Source organism: Peromyscus californicus, unplaced genomic scaffold, assembly GCF_007827085.1.
Source record: "Peromyscus californicus insignis strain IS unplaced genomic scaffold, ASM782708v3 Scaffold_20__1_contigs__length_68692818, whole genome shotgun sequence".
NCBI classification, from domain to species: domain Eukaryota; kingdom Metazoa; phylum Chordata; class Mammalia; order Rodentia; family Cricetidae; genus Peromyscus; species Peromyscus californicus.
In genome coordinates, this window is record NW_026294503.1 from 50,925,033 (window position 1) to 50,941,595 (window position 16,563).

General features: G+C 53.7%; 2 protein-coding genes across 2 annotated transcripts in view; one reads left to right on the forward strand and one right to left on the reverse strand.

Annotated features, from left to right (window-relative positions):
- Gramd4 (GRAM domain containing 4) overlaps nucleotides 1–11,889 on the forward strand; it is an 80,376-nt gene extending 68,487 nt beyond the window's left edge. The window contains exons 9-19 of the mRNA XM_052748578.1: nucleotides 988–1,079; nucleotides 2,302–2,350; nucleotides 3,615–3,686; nucleotides 4,122–4,165; nucleotides 4,232–4,341; nucleotides 4,461–4,615; nucleotides 5,894–6,038; nucleotides 6,873–6,966; nucleotides 7,759–7,843; nucleotides 9,131–9,199; nucleotides 9,630–11,889. Of these exons, the coding sequence (XP_052604538.1) occupies nucleotides 988–1,079; nucleotides 2,302–2,350; nucleotides 3,615–3,686; nucleotides 4,122–4,165; nucleotides 4,232–4,341; nucleotides 4,461–4,615; nucleotides 5,894–6,038; nucleotides 6,873–6,966; nucleotides 7,759–7,843; nucleotides 9,131–9,199; nucleotides 9,630–9,737 (1,023 nt within the window). The 3' untranslated portion in view covers nucleotides 9,738–11,889. The remainder of the gene's footprint in view (nucleotides 1–987; nucleotides 1,080–2,301; nucleotides 2,351–3,614; nucleotides 3,687–4,121; nucleotides 4,166–4,231; nucleotides 4,342–4,460; nucleotides 4,616–5,893; nucleotides 6,039–6,872; nucleotides 6,967–7,758; nucleotides 7,844–9,130; nucleotides 9,200–9,629) is intronic.
- Nucleotides 11,890–13,295: 1,406 nt separating this feature from the next.
- Cerk (ceramide kinase) overlaps nucleotides 13,296–16,563 on the reverse strand; it is a 46,177-nt gene continuing 42,909 nt past the window's right edge. The window contains exon 13 of the mRNA XM_052748579.1: nucleotides 13,296–15,773. Coding sequence (XP_052604539.1) covers nucleotides 15,719–15,773 — 55 coding nt within the window. The 3' untranslated portion in view covers nucleotides 13,296–15,718. The remainder of the gene's footprint in view (nucleotides 15,774–16,563) is intronic.

Here is a 16,563-nt window from a genome sequence, read left to right on the forward strand (position 1 = left end):
TAGATCACAGGCCTCTGGGGATGCAATGACTGCTGTCTCTGAATGGCATGTACCTCAAAGCAGTGTCCTCAAGAAAAGCCTCTTGGCTCACTGGTTGATTGAGACCTGAGGCTTGGTCACATGGACCCCAGGGTGGGACCAGGGAGGCTCCTGACAAGTGCATGGTGTCAGAAGGCTGCAGGTGACCCACCCACTTACCCAGGCCTCCAGGCCAGACGGGGGCCACAGCCTGGGCACCTTCCAAAGGATTCACAGATCATGCCCTCCTGAGGAGGCCCATCTGTAGGGGTTGGGTTGCCCAGTTAGTCTTACACTCGGAGGGTCCTAAGACAACCCTAAGCCTGTGTCAGGCCCCCTGGTTCCCTCCCAGGGACTCACTGCCCACCAGGGAGACATGCACTTTGCATACTCACAGCTAAGTCTATGAGAGAGGGCTCCACCCCATCCTGACCCCCGAGGTCCTTTCCCCTGCCACCCTCACAAATGGTCTGCAAGGTTTCCCCACCTGAGGACCACATGCTGCCTCCCTAGGAGACACACTTTTGTTCAGGCCCACCTTCTGACCTGCCCCGCCTGAGTATTACTCTGGGCCTCAGGCTCCGTGTAGACCCCCATGGCAATTCACCTGCAGCCCTCAGCAGTGATGAGCCGCCTCCTCAGTTGTCACAACCTGAGCATGGGAGTCACACTGGGAACAGGCGAGGCATCTTCATGGGGCCCCCGCCATCCTCTTCTGATCCCTGCTCACACAGGGCAGCCCCTGCCTGCCTGAGTGGATCTCTCTTAAACCAGAAGCAGCCTTCCTGACTGCCTCCATCCCACACGCCCTTGTTCAACAACCTGAGTGTTTGGAGAGCTGGGACTGGTCTCCCCGATGAAGGAAGGGTCTCCTTATTGCTGGGAGGAAGCAGGCAGGGAACACCTTGTACTAGACCACTGTTTGGACAGCCTAACCGTGTCCCTCACCTTCCGCCCTCCCACCCTCAGGTGTACATGAATGCTGTATGGCATGGCTGGGCCATCCCCATGTTCCTGTTCCTGGCAATTTTGAGGTTGTCCCTCAATTACCTCATCGCCAGGTAGGTGAGCCGGGCTGTCGTGTGGCTGCATTGCACATGGCTGCGCTGTGTCCCATACTGCTGTAACACAAGTCCCGTCATGTCCTGTTGTTTGTGGGTGGTCCTCTGAGAGGCTCTGGAGACTTTAGGGAGCAGGCAGTGGGTGGCTGAGCTGCAGCATCACCCCCATCCTCCTCCCTCCCTGAGGTGCTGGGTGTGTTTGGCAGGAAGTTTTCTCCCCAACCCTGGGGTGGGTGGGTGAAGCTGCAGGGCTCTGCACCCCATGAATGTCCTGATGGTTCTTGGTTGTGAGAAGGAAGTACTGAGCGGGCCAAGTTGGAATGCACAGTGTAAGCAGCATGCACCCGCACTCCTGCGTGATGGGCGCCTCACTCCACCAAGGCTGAGGCCCTCTCCTCCGTTATTCTGTGTCCTCACTGAACATTCACATCTGGGGAAGCCACATCTGGGGTGAACCCTTGCCTGCTGTTCTGGGTTGGACTTTACTTGTGATTGCTCCTAGGAGTGAACCTTAGCTTTTTGCCCCAGCTTGTGGAAGAGCCCTTGACTCTAAATTTCCTCTCAGCTCCTCTAAAGATTACAAGTCCACATACCAGTCTACTCCCTCCCCTTCTGGGCTTGCCTCAGGAATTCATATGAAAATTATTTTTGTAGGAAACACTGAAATGCCTTTAAAGGAAGAAAGCCCCCATTCATCCACAGCTCTTAATCACCATTAATCCACTAAGAGGCATTGCTGATGTTAATAAAACTTTATGAACAGACCAGTCAGAGGACACAGTGAGCTCAAACAAGCATTGTGGCTACTTTAGCCAACACAGTGCTGAACTTCTCCCTACACCCAGTGGCTGCCGTTGCATATGCCCCAGCAGAGGGGAACCAGCATGGATGACCAGTGAGGTCTCAGGGGCGAGCAGCCCAGCTTCAGGAGTCTCTTCTATATGGCTAAAGGGGCAGATGGCTCCTACTCTAGCTTGTAACTCAGCTGGAGACTCGTTTTTTTTTTTTTGGTTTTTCAAGACAGGGTTTCTCTGTGTAGCTTTGCGCCTTTCCTGGAACTCGCTTTGGAGACCAGGCTGGCCTCGAACTCACAGAGATCCGCCTGCCTCTGCCTCCCAAGTGCTGGGATTAAAGGCGTGCGCCACCACCGCCCGGCGAGACTCGGTTTTTGTTCCCCAAAGGTGATACTGTTTTCATGGTTTGGGTGGCTTCTGTTTTTCAGGGGCTGGCGGATACAATGGAGCATTGTGCCAGAAGTGTCTGAAGCTGTGGTGAGTCCTGGTGGCACATTGTCCCTCTCTCTTAATCAGTCAGGACTCACAACCTGGGGTCACATTGTGGGGAGTCCAGATGAGCATTCCTGCCCTGGCAGGGGTTTTTTTAGAGGAGGCCAGCCATGCCAGCCCTAAGTTTCAGGAGGCTACCCACTCAGACCCTCAGCTGTATCATTTCACTGTCTAGAAGCAGATTGCCCTGTTCATCTGTCCTGGGGGATGTTCTCTACCTGGAATTGATATGGGGGCAATAAGTGAGCTGCTATAGCCCGCATACAGCCTGCTGGATAGGGAGGTGATCAGGATGCTAGACAAGTAGTCACGTCTCTGTCCTGGATGCTGGAACCTCTGCCTGGCCCCTGCCTGGCTTGGCCCTCAGTCACACTTGCTGGTTGACAAAGGCCATGGGTGCTTTGATACTATAAGAGGGTAGCTGTGACAGAGGCCACATGGCCCCTTAAATCTGATCATTGACAGAAGCTTGTTCTAGAGGGACTGTTGGGCCTGTGGGGCAGAGGGAGGCCACAATGCCTGTGGGCACACCTGACGTTCTGTGGGGTACCTAGGGAATGGGGAGGTGTCCCGGGAGGCAAGCCTGTGTCTTGCTCAGCCCTGGGACTGGGAGACCCTTAGGAGATTCTTACTGAAGCAATAGAGCAGTGGTTCTCAACCTTCCTGACGCTGTGTCCCTTTAATACAGTTCCTCCTGTTGTGGGTGACCCCCCCACCATAACATTATTTTCGTTGCTACTTCATATCTGTAGTTTTGCTACTGTTGTGAATGGTCATATAAATATCTGATAGGCAGGATATCTGTGACCCCTGTGAACGGGTCATTCAAATCCCCCTCCAAGGGGTCCTGACCCACAGATTGAGAACTACTGCAATAAAGAGTCATATGAACTTTACACAGGCCTGGGCCTCAGTTACCCTGCCTGTCAAGGGGTGAGCGGGGGCGGTGTTGACAGGACATACCATTGGAGTGAGCTGGGAGAGTGAGTCAGAACCTTGGTCTGCCCCTGTGTCTGCTGCCCCTGGGGGGCCCCATGGCCTGTCCACCCTCTGCACTGGGGTAAGGCAGCAAAGCACAAGGGGAGATTCTACCCTTAGCCCGGCAGATCTTTGCACCCAGTCCTCAGGCTGTATGGGGACAGCAGGGACCCGCAGATCCCTGGGGCTGGGAGCCTTCATGCTGTTTTGTCGGTAATTTTTCTGAACTGTTAAATTTCAGTGGAAAATTCTCTCTCCCCTTTGACTGAAGGAACCTGCAAAGGAAGATCTGACTGTGTCTGAGAAGTTCCAGCTGGTGCTGGACGTTGCCCAGAAAGCACAGGTACCACCCCTGAGCTTGCCCGTTACCCCAGGATGTGCCCATTATCCCGGGATGGGGGAACCCTCACGCGTCTGCTGTAGGCTGACCTGCAGTTCCGTGCCTGTTCTAGTCAGTCATTCTCACTCTGGTGGGATAGTAAGGGAACATGGCTTCCTGATGAATCTCTGGCCGTATGTGGATGGAGCCTTTCACCACCAGGGCTCAACACCCCTAGAATTCAGGGCTGAGCAGTCTCAGAAGTCGGGGTTCAACCTGGTCTGCTCCCTCATTACTTCCTTAGCTTTAGACCAGACAACCTCAGACCTGGGAGTGGTGGGGCAGGACCACGGGGTTCTGGTGGCCCTGGGCTGTGTATTTCCCTGGAGCCCTCTGGGTGTGTCTGTGTGACTGACAGGTACCCGGGTGTGTGGTCACTGCGGTTTCTTCTTCACACAGAATCTCTTTGGCAAGATGGCCGACATTCTGGAAAAGATCAAGAAGTAGGTAGCTGTCCCCGCGGCGAGGGTGGTGTGCACCGCCCCCTCTGACCCCCGCCTTCCTTTCAGCTTGTTCATGTGGGTGCAACCCGAGATCACGCAGAAGCTGTATGTCGCTCTGTGGGCCGCCTTCCTGGCTTCTTGCTTCTTCCCCTACCGCCTGGTGGGGCTCGCTGTTGGTAAGGAAAAAACGCCACTGTCTTGGGAGACAGTTAGTGGAAATGTCACACAAGGAGCGGGGAATGAGCCCGAGTGCCCACCCTTTGTCTGCACGGATATGTCCCCGCTTTCCCCTCAGGCCTCTATGCTGGCATCAAGTTTTTCCTGATTGACTTTATCTTCAAACGCTGCCCGAGACTTCGAGCCAAGTACGACACACCCTATATCATCTGGAAGAACCTCCCCACCGACCCCCAGCTCAAGGAGCGTGCTGGTGCCACCGTGTCACGCAGGGTGAGTCCCCCAACCCCCAGCACCCTGAGGAAGGTGTGAGCAGACCTATGAAGCGGATAGACCCTGGCCTCCTGTTCTACATCTGCTCACCAGAAGCCTGGTGTTTTCCAGATCTTACCAGCCTTTGGGATGGATGGTGGAAAGCACTGTGGAGTTTTCCCTGTCACCACCTCCTTCATAGGTCGGGGCCAGCCAGCCCTGGGAGGAGTGGGCCGTTGTGTCCTCCTCCTCAGGGTCTTGGGTGGGTGGGGTGCTCAGGCCCAGCAGAGCTCCCATGGATGTGTAAGAAGTTACATTAGAGTACGGTCTCCGTGTGAGTGTTCCGTCAGGAGGGAGAGCCCCATTGATCCCCAGCTTTTTGTGGGAGTGAAGTACTGAGTTGAGTTGGGAGGGTCATACTCTGGGGTCCAGGACAGCATAGATTGTTGGGAACCTGAGATCAGCCATAGGCCTGGAGTAGCCCTGCTGACTCTTTTCCCACAGGTAGAGGTCACCCCAGGACACAGCTTTGCCTTTTGGGACAACTCAAAGACCTATTTTAGCCTTGGCGTAGCTGGGACAGGGACTTCCTAGGGCTTCTGACCATGTAGCACTAGCTAGGATGTGGCTGGTACATCCTGGTGGAGGCCGCCCCACCCCCCGGGTCTCTTGTATCCCACAGGCCCCATGTGTCTGGGCTGAGTTATGCGCAGCTCTTTTTGCTTATGGTTTCCTATCACGTGTGCCCCCTTTTTCCCTCTCGTGATGGTCACCTGTGTGTCTGTTGTTTCCTTTCTGGCCAGCTGTCAGGGCATGACAAGGTACTGTGTCCACATGCAAGTCCCCCTGGGCCTGCTGTGAGCTGATGCTGTGGCGTTGCTGTGTCGTGAATGATTTTCTAGAGTTGTGTGGCCAGTTGACTTCTGAAATGTCAATCTTAACTGCCCTGGTGCAGAACCCATGCTAGGCAACTTTGTCCTTGTGTTTTGTGTGCCGGGTCTCAGGCTTAGTTCCAGCATTGTGGGCCTGGGAAGACAGTGAGCATCTCCAGGGGAAAATGCCCGCCCTGCTCGCCCTGCCCTAGTCTAGCCCAGGTAGCAAGTGGAATTTATCTAGTGCAGGGCCAGCACTGAGAGGGGCCGATGGGGGAGCTGCACCTCACATTTTCCAGAAAGGATAGAACCTGTCAGTTAGTCAGTTTGGAGCTGGTATAGGCAGGGAGGTCAGTGTGTACCAGTACCCGCAGTGGGTCCAGGTGCTTCTCCCCAGAGCCTGATCAGGACTGTGTGCCGTTGGCAGCTGCAGACAACCTCGTCACGGAGCTACGTCTCTAGTGCTCCAGCTGGTCTGAGCAAGGATGAAGAGGCTGGCCGCTTTCACAGCACCAAGAAAGGCAATTTCCATGAAATCTTTAACTTGACTGAAAACGAGCGCCCACTAGCAGGTAAGTGTGTGATGAGTCCGTGACCCGGCCAGTTATGGAGTAGATAGAAGTAGATGAGGGCAGGGTCTGAGCCCATGCAGGAGACATGTTCCCCCCTCAAGGCTGAAGGAACCTGTGTGGAAAAGGCCCAGACTTACTTCCCAGGAGAGGCAATGTAGGAGTGGGGTCTTGGGTTGTTCCAGGAGTTAGGAAGAGGTATGACATCATATGTCCTGTGCTGTGTTATCTGCATAGATTCAGGTAGGCCTTCTTGAAGCAGGAATCCCCAGGGAGTGGGGCTCAGCCCTGCCCACCTGCTGGGGAATCCCATATCATTTAGCATCAAGGTGCCAGCCTGAAGCCTGTTCCTTAGCCTAGGCGTGTTCTGGCACTGGTTTGAGTGTACACCTGTCACAGGTACCTCAAGACAGTCAGCCTTCTGGAAGAGTGTTCAGTAAGTACCCGAGATGCATTCTAGGCTTTGGCCTCTTTCTTGAGAGTCTTCCGCGCTGTAGGCCTGATGTGTGGAAAGCTGTCGAAGGCAGTGAGGACTCCGTCTTGATTTGGTTACCGTGAGAGGAAGGCCATTCCCCCAGACACTAGTGATCTCACTCCTGGCAGGCCTCCCTCCCCCAACTGTGGACTCTGTGGACTCAGGGTGCTGGGGATGGAACCCAGGGCTGCCCTGTGCTGCTTGAGCACTGGTGCCCCCATCAGGCCACATTTGGACCTTTTCTGATGGACCCTTGTGGATGTGGGTACATCTGGTACAAGTCGGTGCTGACAGGCACCAGCATAGGTCAAGGCTCAGGTATTCCCAGAGGAAGGAAATTCCAGGTCCGTTTTCTCCATCAGTGTGTGAGAATGGCTGGCGCTGCTGCCTCATTAACCGAGACCGGAAGATGCCCACAGACTACATCCGGAACGGGGTTCTGTATGTGACAGAGAAGTGAGTGATGCTGTAGACTGAAGCATGACTGTCTGTCGGGGAGGAAGTGGGAGAGGGCGCTCCCCAGGTCCCAGACACATGCCCACGCAAGCTGGTTTTGCAGTGCTACAGCCTAACCTCCGTCCCCCACTCCACCCAGCTGTCTGGCCTTCCTGACCCCATTCCTGGACCAGCAGCACCCCACTCCCGTGGGCTGATGGGCTCTCTCATCCGGGATGCTCATGCGGGGTCAAGGCTGTTCAGACGGGCAAGGAGTATAATCTCTCAGGAAGGGGACAGTCATGGCCAGTCTATGACTACTTGCTGTCTGAGGCTAGGTTGAAGGTAGCTTTGGTATCTCTCCCCTATGTGGGACTACACAGCACCTTGTCCTTACCATGCCTCAGTACCCCCATGGGATTTGAGGGTCATCACGGGGTTGGGGTATATGGTCATCCTCATGGGGCCCTTTACCAACCTGCCTCCCATGCAGCAGTACACATACAGCAGTAGCCAAAGCCCCAAGTCCCTTCTTCCACACCCTGCCAAAGAAGTTGGCCCAAGAGAGCCTGGTGGGGGCCTCAGGACACCTCCCCGAAACTCCCGCTGGGAATCTCCCGGCAGAGAAAGGCCGAGGTGTAGCACAGAGCAGGGCATTGAGTTTCTTCCAGGTGCTAAGGGTGGTGGGTCACTGACCATCGCACGGGGCTGTGGAGGCAGCCGGGGAGGACCCTGCTTAGGAGGAGCCCCTCTGGTCTGGCTGCCATCTGGTGCCTCTGCATTTCTGCCCCCCCCCTGCGCCCCCCCCTCTAGTTACCTGTGCTTCGAAAGCTCCAAGTCTGGCTCCTCAAAGAGGAACAAGGTGATCAAGCTGGTGGACATCACAGACATCCAGAAGGTGGGTGCCCACCCGTCCTGCCGTACTTCCAGCCTGGGGGCGGAATATGATTCCAGGATCGGGGGAGGAGATGCTATCTGGAGACTTCTTCGGGCGCTGCCACACGCAGTGTTCTTCTGGAAGTCTCTGCAGAGCCCTGTCAGTTTCCTTCTGAGGTAGTCGTGTACCTGGGGGGCCACGAGGCACTCTCCCTTCTCCCACATTCCTGGGAGTCAGCAGCTGGCCTGGACGCTATTACACAGGCAGAAAAGGCGGCAGCGAAGTATGCCTGACCTGCCGCGCTCCCCTCCCTCCCCTTGAGAACGGATCTCACGTAACCTGGGCTGATCTGGAACTCGGTTTGTTTTGTGCTGCTGGGACAGGGCTTCGTACGTTTTAAGCAAGCACTCTGCCAGCTGGGCTACGTCCCAGCCCTTGCCGTGTCTTGAAGGGAGAGTCTGAGAAGTTTTGCCACAGACCTTCCTTCCACCTGTGTCTGAGACCGCTCCCTCCTCTCCCCCCCCCCCCCGAAACACTGGGCTCCTGGCACAGGCACTTCTGAATGAGCACACAGAGATTGGTATCCATGGGCTGAGGCCCAGCAGTTTCCCTAGAGGATTGGCATGTGGAGTGTGCGGTGCCTGGAGGGGGCATTCATGGGCAGTGTTATTCTCTGGGACAGAAAGGATCTATCCGGCATGGGGGCTAATCAGCTTCCCCAACTGAGTAGGCTGGGTGTCGGCCAGCAGCCTAGACGTGAATAGTCCTAGTACTAGACAGGGTCTTCTCCCTCTGTTGCCTTGGTTCAGCCCATGGCTTTTTTTTTTTTTTTGGTTTTTCGAGACAGGGTTTCTCTGTGGAGCTTTGCACCTTTCCTGGAACTCACTCTGTAGCCCAGGCTGGCCTCAAACTCACAGAGATCCACCTGGCTCTGCCTCCCAAGTGCTGGGATTAAAGGTGTGCACCACCACCACCCGGCCAGCCCATGGCTTTACGGTCACTCCTCCAGGTTCATTGCCAGGTAACTGGAAGGCATCCAGTCAGGGCCATGGTCACCCTAGCCTCCCCTTAGAGATCAGCCATGCTGACAGGTGGCCTCACACAGACTGTCAACCATCGGGAGTGGGCGAGGGACACCACAAAATCAGGAGACACAGCCCTTATACCTCCTGTGGCTGGTATGCCCTACCAGCCTCCGCGGGTCTCGGTGTCTGTGCCTGGCAGAGGATGGTGCCCTGGGCGTGTAGGGCACTGGCTTCACCCCATCCTTGGGAGAGGCTGGTGGTAATGGCTGTGCTTTTCTTTCAGTACAAAGTCTTGTCTGTCCTCCCTGGCTCAGGCATGGGGATTGCCGTATCAACGCCATCAACCCAGAAAGTAAGTGCCTGGCAGATGACTCCACCCCTGCCACACCCCTGCCACGCCCCCACGCCCTCACCACGCCCCCACCCCATCGGCCACCAGGGCACCTGAGTGAGCCTCTCTGGGATGTGGTTTTAGTTTGGGTAGAGAGGCTCCTTTCTCCCTCAGCACAGAAACCTGCTGCATGGAGTCAAGGTCCAGAAAGTTTAGCTTGGGTGGGCACCATAGTTACAGAACAGACAGGTTGGTGAGGTCCAGAAGGAACGGATCCTGCATTCATCCAAGGAGGAAAGGCTAAGTCCTCTTACAGGCTGGAGCCTTCCGGGTGAGAGAAGTATCTGGTCATTTGTCCCCGCCAGGCTGCTGTCCTGATCTGACAGGGGGCCATTCTAGCCCCAACCTGGATATGATGCGCTCACCACCCCCCTCCATTTCTTCCCACCAGCCCCTGGTGTTCGGTGCCATGGTGCACAGAGATGAAGCCTTTGAGACCATTTTTAGCCAGTACATGAAAATCACGGCTGCAGCGGCGGCCTCTGGCGGTGACAGCTAGTATTGACTGCAAGGTGTCGCTGGAATCCTTTCTAATCATTGGATGGAGGATCAGATGGGATGTCCTTGTGATCTTTGGCAATAATATTCTCCTGGACTGTGGCTGGTTATGGTGGCCTGGGTTCTGCAGACCCAAAGGGCTGGGACTCAACGGATGGTGCTGGGCTGGCCCATGCCGAGCGCGTGAAGCACCTTCGTGGACACCTGTGGACACAGGTGGGCAGAGGATCCTCTCAACCTGTGTGAAGGATGGCACACAAGACACTCGTCCTCAGGCCCTGCTAAGCACAGCTCCTCATTCTCCATCCCAGCCTGGGTAGAGACCCGGCACCTGCCATCCTGAGAGGCTCCATGATCCCATGACCCCTGTTCTCCAGAGGCTAGAGGCTTTATTCCATCAAAGCCGTAGCTGGGAGTGGTGGTGGCCCCTTCTTGCCAGGATGATAAGACAGACAGAAGTGATGGGGAGGCCCCTCTCCAGTGCAGAATGGCCAGTCATCTCACTTGGCCCTCAGACCCTCCTTCCATGCTGGACCTACTGTGGGCACTGAAAGGCTGTGGGTAGGGCCTCTCGGGGCTTGGTGTGTTTGGGGGTACCTCCCCCTCCATTTTCAGTGTCTGGGCCTGAGCTATCATAACTCATCTGGCTCATCTTGGTTTGACACTCCAGCCAAGGAGACCAGGCCAGCGAGGGTCCAGAATGGCATGTTGGCAAAAGCACACCTTTTTAACACCTTACTCTCCAGGAAGGTTGTGAGGGCACTCTCTCCACTCCAGCTGCTGTTCAGTGAGAATCCGTGGTGGTCTGGCTGGCGTTTGGCCTCCAGGCTGCAGTCACTCTGAGTAATGGGGTGGGTTCAGGGAGCTGGCCTGAAGGCCTTCCAGGGAGATAGGGGAGAGCCCTGTGCCACAGGAGACAGCTGCGGGCAGAGCCTAGAGGTTGGGGGCCTGAGTTGCCCTGTACCTCTGACAGTATTCCCTCTTCCTACATGCTCAGCAAGGGCCAAGCAGACCCCACCCTACCCATGCTTCCTGCCCCATTAAAGGTGGAGACTGCAGGGGTGGGTGATCTTGCAGGCCCAGGCCTCTGAAGGGTGCAACCACCACCCCACCCGTGCATTTCCCCGGGTGGATCACTCTGGTTCCTTCAGCTTGTCCTGAGCCTTTCAGGTGTCACTGAGATTGTTTTTTTGAAGAAACAGAAGATTATATTTTTTACAGAGAGCAAGCTGTTTTTCTTATTTTTGTATCATTTTTCAAATGTAATTTTTACCTTTGCTCCAATCCTCATTTGCTGGTGTGGGTGTGAGGCCTGGTGGCTTGGGCTCATGACACCCCATTCCCAGGGGCTTCAGGCCACACACTGGGGTTGGGAAAGGCTTGCCAGGCAGCCAGATCAAGCACACATACCACCCCAGATGTGTAGCAAAGGCCGCACAGCTCCAAGCACATGGATGGAGAACTCTGAACAGGGAGGCAGGACCCTCCTCCACCCAGGGCTGTGGCTTGGGCCCCTGTAATCTGCTCATGCTCTGAGGAGCATGGAGTGTGATAAGGGAGGACCTAGTGGCATCCCCCACATGCCAGAGGTGAGGAAGCATGGCCTCTGACCTGTCTCTGGGAATGACTATATGGGTGATACCCAGACATAGTAGTTAACACTTTCTGGACCCTGGCAGTGCCCAGGTTGGTGAATGATGCCACTGGGGTGCCACACAGAGGCCTCGAGCTGAACAGGCTTTCAGGGTGGAGCAAGCGGTTTAGTTTGAGTCTCTTTCTTTTGGAAAGAGAGATGAAGACTGACCATGAGCCAGGGGGACAGGGCTGGGCCAGGGCCCTGTGCAGGCTCTAGGCATACTTACAGAGACACTGGAGTTCGCACTGGATTGTGTGATCTGAGCAGGTGTTTAATTTCTGACTAATCACTGACCTAGAATGTCCCATTTTGTATGTCTGAAGCTTGAGTCTGTTTTGGATCTGTACATAATTGTTACTGGTGTAACTTTTGTTCTACAGAAGGATCATATTCTATAAAGAACTGATAGGAAAAAAAAATCTGTCACTTTTTTTTTTAAAAGAAAAATCTTGTTTAGATACAAAGTCTTGTATAAATTATAATTTTTATTTAATAAACCTAAAATGCTCTGTGCTAAGGCTTGGGGGCCTCTGTTTTTGGCAGTGTGGAGGAGCTAAGTGACCCCTTCCTCACCCCCACCCCCACCCCAGGCTCACACTCCACTAGAGTCCTCATGGCCACCATTGCGGCAAGGTTCGGCACAAAACGCCTGGGAGAATGAAGGCTGTTTGCTCTTCTGCACCCCCTGGTGTGAAGGATGCTGGGAACAGAAGGTAGTCCCTGAGTCCCAGAAGACAGGGCAGAGGAGAAATGGCTGGCCCTGGGTATGTGAGGGGGTAGTTTGGACCAGGCAGTGCCTTGGGATTGTGGTGTAAGCCTTGGTCCTGTTGAGCTATAGTGTCTGCCAGCCTGGGGTCCTGAGCAGAAGGGTCTCTGGCAACACTATGACTTTATTGATTCAGAAGCTGACATTGGACACAGGGGGAGGGGGGGAGATACAGAGGATTGAGACTCAAACCTGGAAAGGCACACTGATGGTGCCTGGCCCCACCCCTACCCCAAATGAGCTTCCAGTAAGCAGGAGCTACCAAGACCTCTTTGGAAGGGGGCTAGAACCAGTGTCTACTCAGGGATGTGGCCATAGGAGGTTGGGCATCTGCATGTTCTGTCCATCCACCCACATATCATCCATCTACTGACCCATCCTTATATTCATCTATCTACCTATCCATCCTTCCACACACATATCTTTCCTCCAACCACCCACCCATCTATCCATCCATCTTATTTCTCTGTGTCTCCATCCATCTGTCCATCCACCCACCCATCCATATTTCTCTGTCCCTCCATCCATAGCATACACTGGCTTTGGTGCTGGGATACAGCACAAAGTTCCCTGGGAACTTGGCAGATAGCTACTCTGAGCTCTCCTGAGCGCTCACCCACTGTGACACTATTTGCTCTCACTCACCCTTCCTGCCCCTCTGCAGCTGTCCTTCCTGCACGTGGCATGGCCTCTCAGCTGGATAGCACCACCATGCCTAGTCCTGTGTGAGCCCCTCATCTGGTTTCCTTAGGCCAAGTGGAGTAGATGCAGACCCATACATGTGCCACCATGGGTGACTGTACGGAGACAGGGTGCTCATGCTCAACCCAGCACAACTGTACTTCGGGAGCACAGCTGCATCACTGAAACTGAGTCATGAAGCTACACCTGGTGCGTTTCTTTCAGGCAAATGGCGGGACCTACTAGCTAAGTAATTATGCTATGTGAGATACATCCCAGGAAGGGACTCCTCAAATGTTAACATGGCAGCAGAGCAATCCATGAAGGGGATAAGGGATGGGTAGATTCCTCAGGGAGGGTACAATCACTCAGTCTCTTAGCAAAGATTCATTAAACTATGTTTTCTTTCTTCTTTTTTTTAAATCTGCTTTGAAAATAAGAGCATGTAAAAAAAAAAGGGGGGGGGAACACCAAACTCTGCCCAAAGTTAACTTTATTTATTTTTTTTGGTCATCTCAAACATATCAGAGCAAATATGCCACTTGCTAATCTTGAAGCCAGCAAGATCAGGAGGCATATTGGGCCCTCCTCATGTCAGGGCTTCTGGTTCCAGGAGACCGTATTGAGGATGGAGGCAGATGCAGGGAAACCAGCCGCTCCCCGTTCCCACTGCTATTTTGATAAACAAGAATAAGTTACCACATATGACTGCTGCCTAATTGTTGTGCACCGGTGGGCCACAGAGGGAGTTAAAACGTGGACCAGACCCCCTACAGGATCCTAAGTTGCCACTGTCTATTCTCTACTCCTGTTTAGTTTTTTGGTTTTTTCCTCCTAAAATGCCTAAGGCCTGGGGTTGGGGGTATTGCATCTAAAAAGCATCATGGAGACTGTAGTCTGCTGCTTGGGAATGTCAGGGGGGGCCTCCCTCCCATCCTGGGCACAAGTGTCAAAGGTCATAAGTGTCTGACACTCGTGATGCTCCATGATAGCGCCAAGGTTAAGATTCTGAACATGGCTTGCACTGCTAACCCCCATCAAAGCATTCTCTATCTAGACCCCTCCTCTAGAACTGGCAGTGGCAGGGGTGGACCAGGGCATGGGCAGCATGTAGCAAGGCCAGTGAAGACCTGAATTTGTGGGAGAGTACAGTTCCTGAGAGCCGGGAGTACCCACAGCTGCCTCAGGTCCTGAGCCCCTCTAGAATGCCAGGGGTAGATGGACAGTGAGGTGGCCACCCTAGCCACCTAGTCTGCCCTGACACTGTTCCATGAGCTGCTAGTCTGACACCTTTGGGTTCAGACCTGGATAGACATTGCTAGGTGCATTTACTCTTTCGATCCAGCCTTTTCACTCGACCATCAATCATTAAATAGCACCACTACCATAATTACCTTTAACACGGTTCCTAAACCTTTGTAGCTGCCCCTTTGTCTGGATGGGACTGAATGCTAAACAGAGAATTTCATGTATGCTTCAAAATAGAAGTCAACGCAAGAGCACCTAGAAACAGGGGCAGCCTGCAGAACTCTGTACTGATCTGCATGAGTTGTACGCTTTCCCCAATACAGAACCTAAAAACCTACCCTTGTAACAGTCAGCGCCCCTCCCCCTTTGCAAGCCAAGTGTAAGCTGCATATTCTTGAATTTCACATAAAACTCTTGTACACACTTCTCAGATGCGTCAGTCTGGAGACACAGCACAGGCCCGTAGTGTGTGGCTGAGGAATGCCTTCAGAGGAAACTAGTCATGAGCCCAGGGTTTCAGCCAGAGCAGCTAGCAGTCCCCTCGTGGAGACAAAGCAAGTAGCCAAGGCATGGATTAGATACCCTTCTGATAGACAAGGAGAAAGCTGTTGATAAATACATGGAAGAGAACCCACGGTGAGGGAAGAATGGACGTGGACCCTGGGAATAGACACAGGGCTTGCACCAAAGTCCCTGGGGGCGACCTGGGATAATCCACCATCCCACTGGTGACACTCAGGTTGAGGTGGTCTAGAATCTCCAAAATACCCTCTGTGCATGCCAGTTGCCCTCTGCCCACCCCACCCCTAACCCCCCAAAGCCCAGCTGTGCCAAGTGCTTTACTTCCAAATGGAGGCTCCCTTTGGCCAGTGATTCACAGATTCCCCTGGCCAGAGTGTGCGGGCTACCAGGGTTGGCAGAACGGAACTTCCAGTGGGTACTTTGCTGGATTGTTTCAGAGGATGCAGCTGTGATGGCAGCCGAGGTGGGGAAGAATCCTGAGAAGGAGACGTCACCCTGGGGGTCTTCTCGCAGTGGCATGGCCTCGCTCTGGAGGCGCAGCTGTGCAGAGGACCTCACTGTGTCGAGTTACAGTTGTGGTGGCATACAGCAGGGGCCACATAGCAACATCCTGATCATAAATGAAGGTTGGCATAAAGTGAAGGCAAAGAGAGCCATCTACTTTCCCAAACCTGGTCACGAACAACTCCAGAGAAAGTCTCGCAAAGGGATCAGAGTGACCGGGCCGTTACCCGTGTGTCCAGATGGTATAACCTGATTCCTGGGAAGTATTCATATTGTAATGTCCCTAAAATTATTGCAGTATAGCCACGAAAGGGCGGTCTTGAAATTTGCATGGTCGGTATGGCTAAAATCTAGCAAGCCAACGCCCCGGACCAGCAAGTGCCATTTGCTGAGAACAAGTTACGTGAAAAGCGACTCAGATGCACATAGAACCGAGGTGAGGGTGCCAGGTATGTATACGGAATTGTTGACAAGGCTGTCTTTTCTAAAAACCAAGATTTACCTATCAAAAATAAATTTCTAAATTTAAATGGATATATCAACATAATTAGTCTGTCGAAATTTTCTTAAGTAATTTTCACACTCCTCAAGCTCAAGGTCGACTTCTCAGCTTTGGGAGTCTTGCTTAGGACTTTTCTTCAATTCCCCGAGCAAAGAGGCGCACCAGCTGGCAGTGGACCCTGCAGAGACAAACAGCACCATTTAAACTCCACGTGTGTTCCATCGCTCACAGCCGACCTGAGCCCCACACCTCCCGGAATCTTACAGTTCTCCTTGGTCTCCGAACGTGCACAACACTAAACCAATAAGTCTGTTTTCAAAAGACAACTTGCTTTATTCTTTCTATGGGAAAAGACTTTGCTCTCTTCTCTTGAGTTCTATTCCAATATCACATGTTGGGGAAGAAAGGCCCCCCCACCCCCACACACCAGCAACAGTAGGCATGTGAGTGAGCCTCCCCTTGGCTAAGAGTGACTCTGAGCTTCCATTGGGGACCTAGGTGACTGAATGGGTGAAGTCACTAAGAGCCAGCCAGCTGGCTCTGGGCTCTTGCACATGTCCTTGCTGGTCACCAAGGCTGTGTGGCCTCTACAGGCCCCTCTGAGACTCCACCTCCCTCTTTTCCCAGTAGCCTCAGGATGTTCTTCTCAACACCTCTGACTCCTGCCTGGTGCTGCTCATTCCTACCTTGCACACCTATCCCTGGCCACGGAGGCCAGATACATTTGGGGGAACCAAGGACTTAGGAAGTACCCATGAAGCCAGTTACTTTTGATTATTCTTCTGACTAGAGAGATGGGGGTGGTGGTGTGACTATGACAGAGACCAAGGGCAGAATACAGAGTACAGGAGAGAAAGAGCTCAGAACAGAAGAGGATCAACAAGTCTGCAGATCACAGCACCACAAAGTCAGCACCTGCTGTTAGCATTCAGACCCGCTCCTTGGGGACCTGGCCAATACGCAGCCAA